The 4397-nt window shown below is 58.6% G+C and overlaps 1 protein-coding gene across 1 annotated transcript in view; it reads left to right on the forward strand.

Moving 5' to 3' along the window:
* Positions 1-4397, forward strand: part of SIPA1L2 (signal-induced proliferation-associated 1 like 2) — a 52093-nt gene that overhangs the window by 31239 nt on the left and 16457 nt on the right. The window contains exons 9-12 of the mRNA XM_006758645.2: positions 6-164; positions 1360-1512; positions 2314-2414; positions 2959-3062. Of these exons, the coding sequence (XP_006758708.1) occupies positions 6-164; positions 1360-1512; positions 2314-2414; positions 2959-3062 (517 nt within the window). The remainder of the gene's footprint in view (positions 1-5; positions 165-1359; positions 1513-2313; positions 2415-2958; positions 3063-4397) is intronic.

Raw genomic sequence — 4397 nt, forward strand, 5'->3', positions numbered from 1 at the left:
CGCAGGGGCTGCTCGGAGCTCTGCCGCATCCCCATGGTGGAGTACAAGCTGGACAGCGAGGGCACCCCCTGCGAGTACAAGACCCCCTTCCGGAGGAACACCACGTGGCACCGGGTGCCCACCCCGGCCCTGCAGCCCCTGCCCAGAGCCTCGCCCGCCCCCCCGTGGCGCCACCTCCGAAGGCCGCAGTGTCCTGTCGGGCGCAGCCTGGCTGTGGGGGGCCTGCCCATGGGGCTGTGGGGTGCTGAGTCGGCTTTTCCTCTTGACAGGTGGGCAGGCAGGGCTGGGGCAGGCCTGGGGTGCAGGGATGCGGGAGCCCCCTGGCCCTGGCTCTGCGATGGAGCAGATGACACGCTGGTCCTTGCAAGGGACTGAGTGTAAGACAGTCACGGGACGTAACGTGCAGCCTAGGGGACAGAATCCGCAGTATTGTAGGGACTGTGCACGGTGCCAGGTGCATCCTGGGAACCTCAGGGCATCCCCTGGTAAAGTGCATATGGCCAATCACTGCTGTACACCTGAAACTAACATAATACCGTATGCCAACTGTAGTTGGAAAATAAATAGGAAAAAAATGAGGGTCCTAATCACAGATTCCACCACCAGGGCCCCGCTCACCCCTCCCTTCGCGGTCCTCCGGGTCAGCTCAGACCCTCTAGGTCAGTGGTTCTCAACCTGTGGGTCGCGGCCCCTTTGGGGGTCGAACGACCCTTTCACAGGGGTCGCCTAAGACCATCGGAAAACACATATTTCCGATGGTCTTAGGAACCGAGACACCGCTCCTCTATCCGTCTCCAGGCGGGTCCGCCCACATGCAGGTACCCCCACATGCAGGTACACCCACATACGAGGACCCCGTGTATTAAAAGGTCGCGGCATTGGGAAGGTTAAGAACTGCTGCTCTAGGTCCATGCGAGCAGCGCTGAGTAGAAACGAGGCTGCCCCATCAGGGATGAACCCCATCTTCCCCGTGGCGGTGTGTTCGGGGGACCCCACATCATGACCTTTTCCTGGCTTTCCTCCTTTTAAGCAAAGTGAGTTGCATTTAAAATTGCTTTTGTGGGGTTTAGGGTTTTCTCTCTGCACAGAACCAAATACAGAATTAAAATGTGTCTCGTGTGAGGTCTCAAACACCCATCATTGCGATGTGTTCATAACGCCGGCCTCTGGGGTCACATGGCTGTGCTTCCATGTGTCATGGAAACACGGTCTGCACGGGACGTTGCGTGCTCCGGCCACGTCTCTCCCGTGACGCAGCGCCAGCCGTGAGCACCCGAGGTCTCGCTCTGTGTCCACCACTGACCCTGCCCCACCTGCCACCTGTACTCCTTCCTTGTGACAGTGGGCTCGTTGGGAAAGCGAGCCAGGCCAGGTGCTGGCTGCACAGAGATCTCCGTGCCCGGCTAATGATTCTGGTCCCCGTTTCAGAAGTTCGCCCAGCAACCAGTCATCCTCCAGCGACCCCGGACCCGGTGGGAGTGGGCCGTGGAGACCGCAAGTGGGCTACGACGGGTATGCCCATCTCCACCCTCTGCTGGGCCTGGGAGGGGCTGGGGGGGCCTGGGGAGGGCCTGGGAGGTCCCAGGAGGGCCCGGGAGCCTGGGGGCTCCTGTTTCAGGGACTGCGCAGCATACGCAGCCCTGGGGAAGGGCGGGGAGTGGGTGAAGATGCCAGGCGGGTCCTGCTGAGCCTGTCCAGCCAGAGGCTCCTGGTTTCTATCTGGGCAGCTAGTGCTCATTTGTCTGTATTTCGAGCTTGCCTGCTTTTTCTTTTTTTAATGTATTTTTATTGATTCCAGAGAGGAAGGGAGAGAGAGAGAGAGAGAGAGAGAGAGAGAGAGAAAGAGAAAGAAACATCCATGGTGAGAGAGAATAACATCCATGATGAGAGAGAAACATGGATCGGCTGCCTCCTTCACCCCACACTGGGGATGGAGCCTGCAACCCAGGCATGTGCGCTGACCAGGATTTGAACCCTGACCTCTTGGTTCATAGGTCGACGCTCTCCCCTGAGTCCCGCTGGCCAGGCTGCTTTTTCTTATAAGGTCTTTGTGAGCAGGTAGACGTGAAGGAATTGGGGGCTCTCTGGGCAGTGCCCTTGGAAATGTCCCCTCACATTGCAGAGCAGGCAGGGCCCGCCTTAGACACCCTTTGCCTGCCTCCTGCTAGAGAGCAGCGGACAGCTGCCTACCGAGTGGGCTGAGGACCCCTCTTGCAGCGTGGGCTCACCTGATGCCCAGGTGCCCACAGGTCGGGTGAGCTCCAGGGCGCCTGGGAACATGGCGACGGCGGCTCAGCTCTGTGCGCTCTCCAGGTGCCAGTCCCCGCTGCTGCTCGAGCACCAGGGCCCGGGCCCTATGGAGTGTGAAGGAGCCAGGGACCGGGAGGACGCTATGGACGGAGGCAGGCACCCAGGTAATAAGGAGCTCCGGTCCCCGCCCCCCCTTGCTTATTCCGCACACGGCTGGTGGGTGTCAGCTCGATCTCCGAGGTCATCGGGCTGGGTCAGGCTGGTGGTGCCTATAGAAATGGACCATTGCCTTTTTTTATATATATACAATTTTAAAAATATATATTTTTACTGATTTCAGAGAGGAAGAGAGAGGGAGAGAGAGATTGAAACATCAATGAGGAGAGAGAATCATGGATCAGCTGCCTCCTGTACACCCTGTACTGGGGATCAAGCCCACAACCTGGGCACGTGCCCTGACCGGGAATCGAACCCTGACCTCCTGGTTCATAGGTCCATGCTCAACCACTGAGCCATGCCGGCCGGGCCGGACCATTGCCTTCATGGTGCATGTCCTGCCACCCCTGGGGCATGTCCGCTGGTAAGACCAGAAAGTCCTAGAGCCACCGTCCTGTTTACTTTTACCAGAACGTGCTGGGCTCCTGTGTTCTTGGCTCTTCTGTTAACGCCAGAAATCGGGTGCTCAGCTCTTCTCTCTCCGTGTGACAGAAACCAAATGGCACGGCCCACCCTCCAAAGTCCTGGGCTCCTACAAGGACCGAGGCCTGCAGAAGGACGGGAGCTGCAAAGAGTCTCCCAGCAAGCTGTCCCACGTGAGTCCTCCCCCGCGTGAGTCCTCCCCCGTGTGAGTCCTCCCCCGTGTGAGTCCTCCCCCGTGTGAGTCCTCCCCCGTGTGAGTCCTCCTCCGCACACGGGTCGCATGCAACCTCACCGACACCTCTGCGCACGTCACACTAGCTTGTCGCCAGGGCTTCTCCACGCCGTGTCCTTGACCCCGCAGGCCTCTCAGAGCCAAAGTGAAAAAATAAAAGTCAAGGTTTTTTTCTTTTCTTGATTCATGAAGCACCTCGAAGAAAGGTCACAGTCGTTATTGGGAAGGCCACGAGGGCACCATCAGCCTCTCACTCTGACACCCAGCGCTGATAGTCACTAAATCGCGTTCCTCTCGTGACCTGTGAGGTGTCTCCACTGTGGGCACCGGGGTCTGTGCAGCCGTGTGGTCGGGCGCCCTGCCGCCGCCGGTCACCGGTCGGTCTTTGGGACCGGCCCCGCTGGGTCAGGATGACAGCGGTTTCATTCACTGTCCGCACGGCCCTGAGTAGCTCCAGGAGCGCTTCCAGTTAAACGCGAAAACATGAATAATTGGTTGTTGCCAAGAAAGGCCGCCTTAAAGTAGCTTTTTTTTTTTTTAATCCTCACCCGAGGATATTTTCCCATTGATTTTTAGGGAGAGTGGGAGAGAGAGGGAACGATAGAGAGAAACATCGATGTGAGAGAAACACATTAAATGGTTGCCTCTTGCACATGCCCCGACCAGGGCCCAGGCCGGATCCTGCAACCGAGGTACATGCCCTTGACTGGAATCGAACCCAGGCCCCTTTGCTCTGCAGGCCGACACTCTATCCACTGAGCCAAACTGGCTAGCGCTGAAGTGGCTTATTTTTTAAAGCTGGAAGGTGTAGAAATTTGATCAGCTCCTGGCTTGAGTTGTCTTTCCTCCTCCCTCCCTGTCATTGGCGAGCTCTGTTGCCGAGCGTTAGCACATGGACCGTCCTCCCTCGGCCGAGCCTGACCTTGGCTGACCTTGTCTGGGCAGCTCTGTGGTAGCCGCTAGATCCCACCTGCAGATCTGAGCAGCCTCAGCAGAGGGAGGCGGGTGGTGTAGTCATGAGGGCATCACTGTGTGACAGGAACATTGGATGCGCTGAGGGATCGATGGCTGTGAGTGACAGACCCCGTTTCAGGGTCAGCCCGTGGCCGGTGCCCAGGTCTTGCTTATGTTCCCAGCTGTGCAAGGTTAGCGACCACTGCTCTAGACGGTCTCACGCTGCCCCCAGTTAACCCTGTGATCCCCGCGTCTCAGCACAGGCAGGTCAGTGACGGCAGCACCCCGCTGAGGCTCACCCCGCCCTCCCGCCCCGACCCAG

Source organism: Myotis davidii, unplaced genomic scaffold (assembly GCF_000327345.1).
Source record: "Myotis davidii unplaced genomic scaffold, ASM32734v1 scaffold295, whole genome shotgun sequence".
Taxonomy (NCBI): Eukaryota; Metazoa; Chordata; class Mammalia; order Chiroptera; family Vespertilionidae; genus Myotis; species Myotis davidii.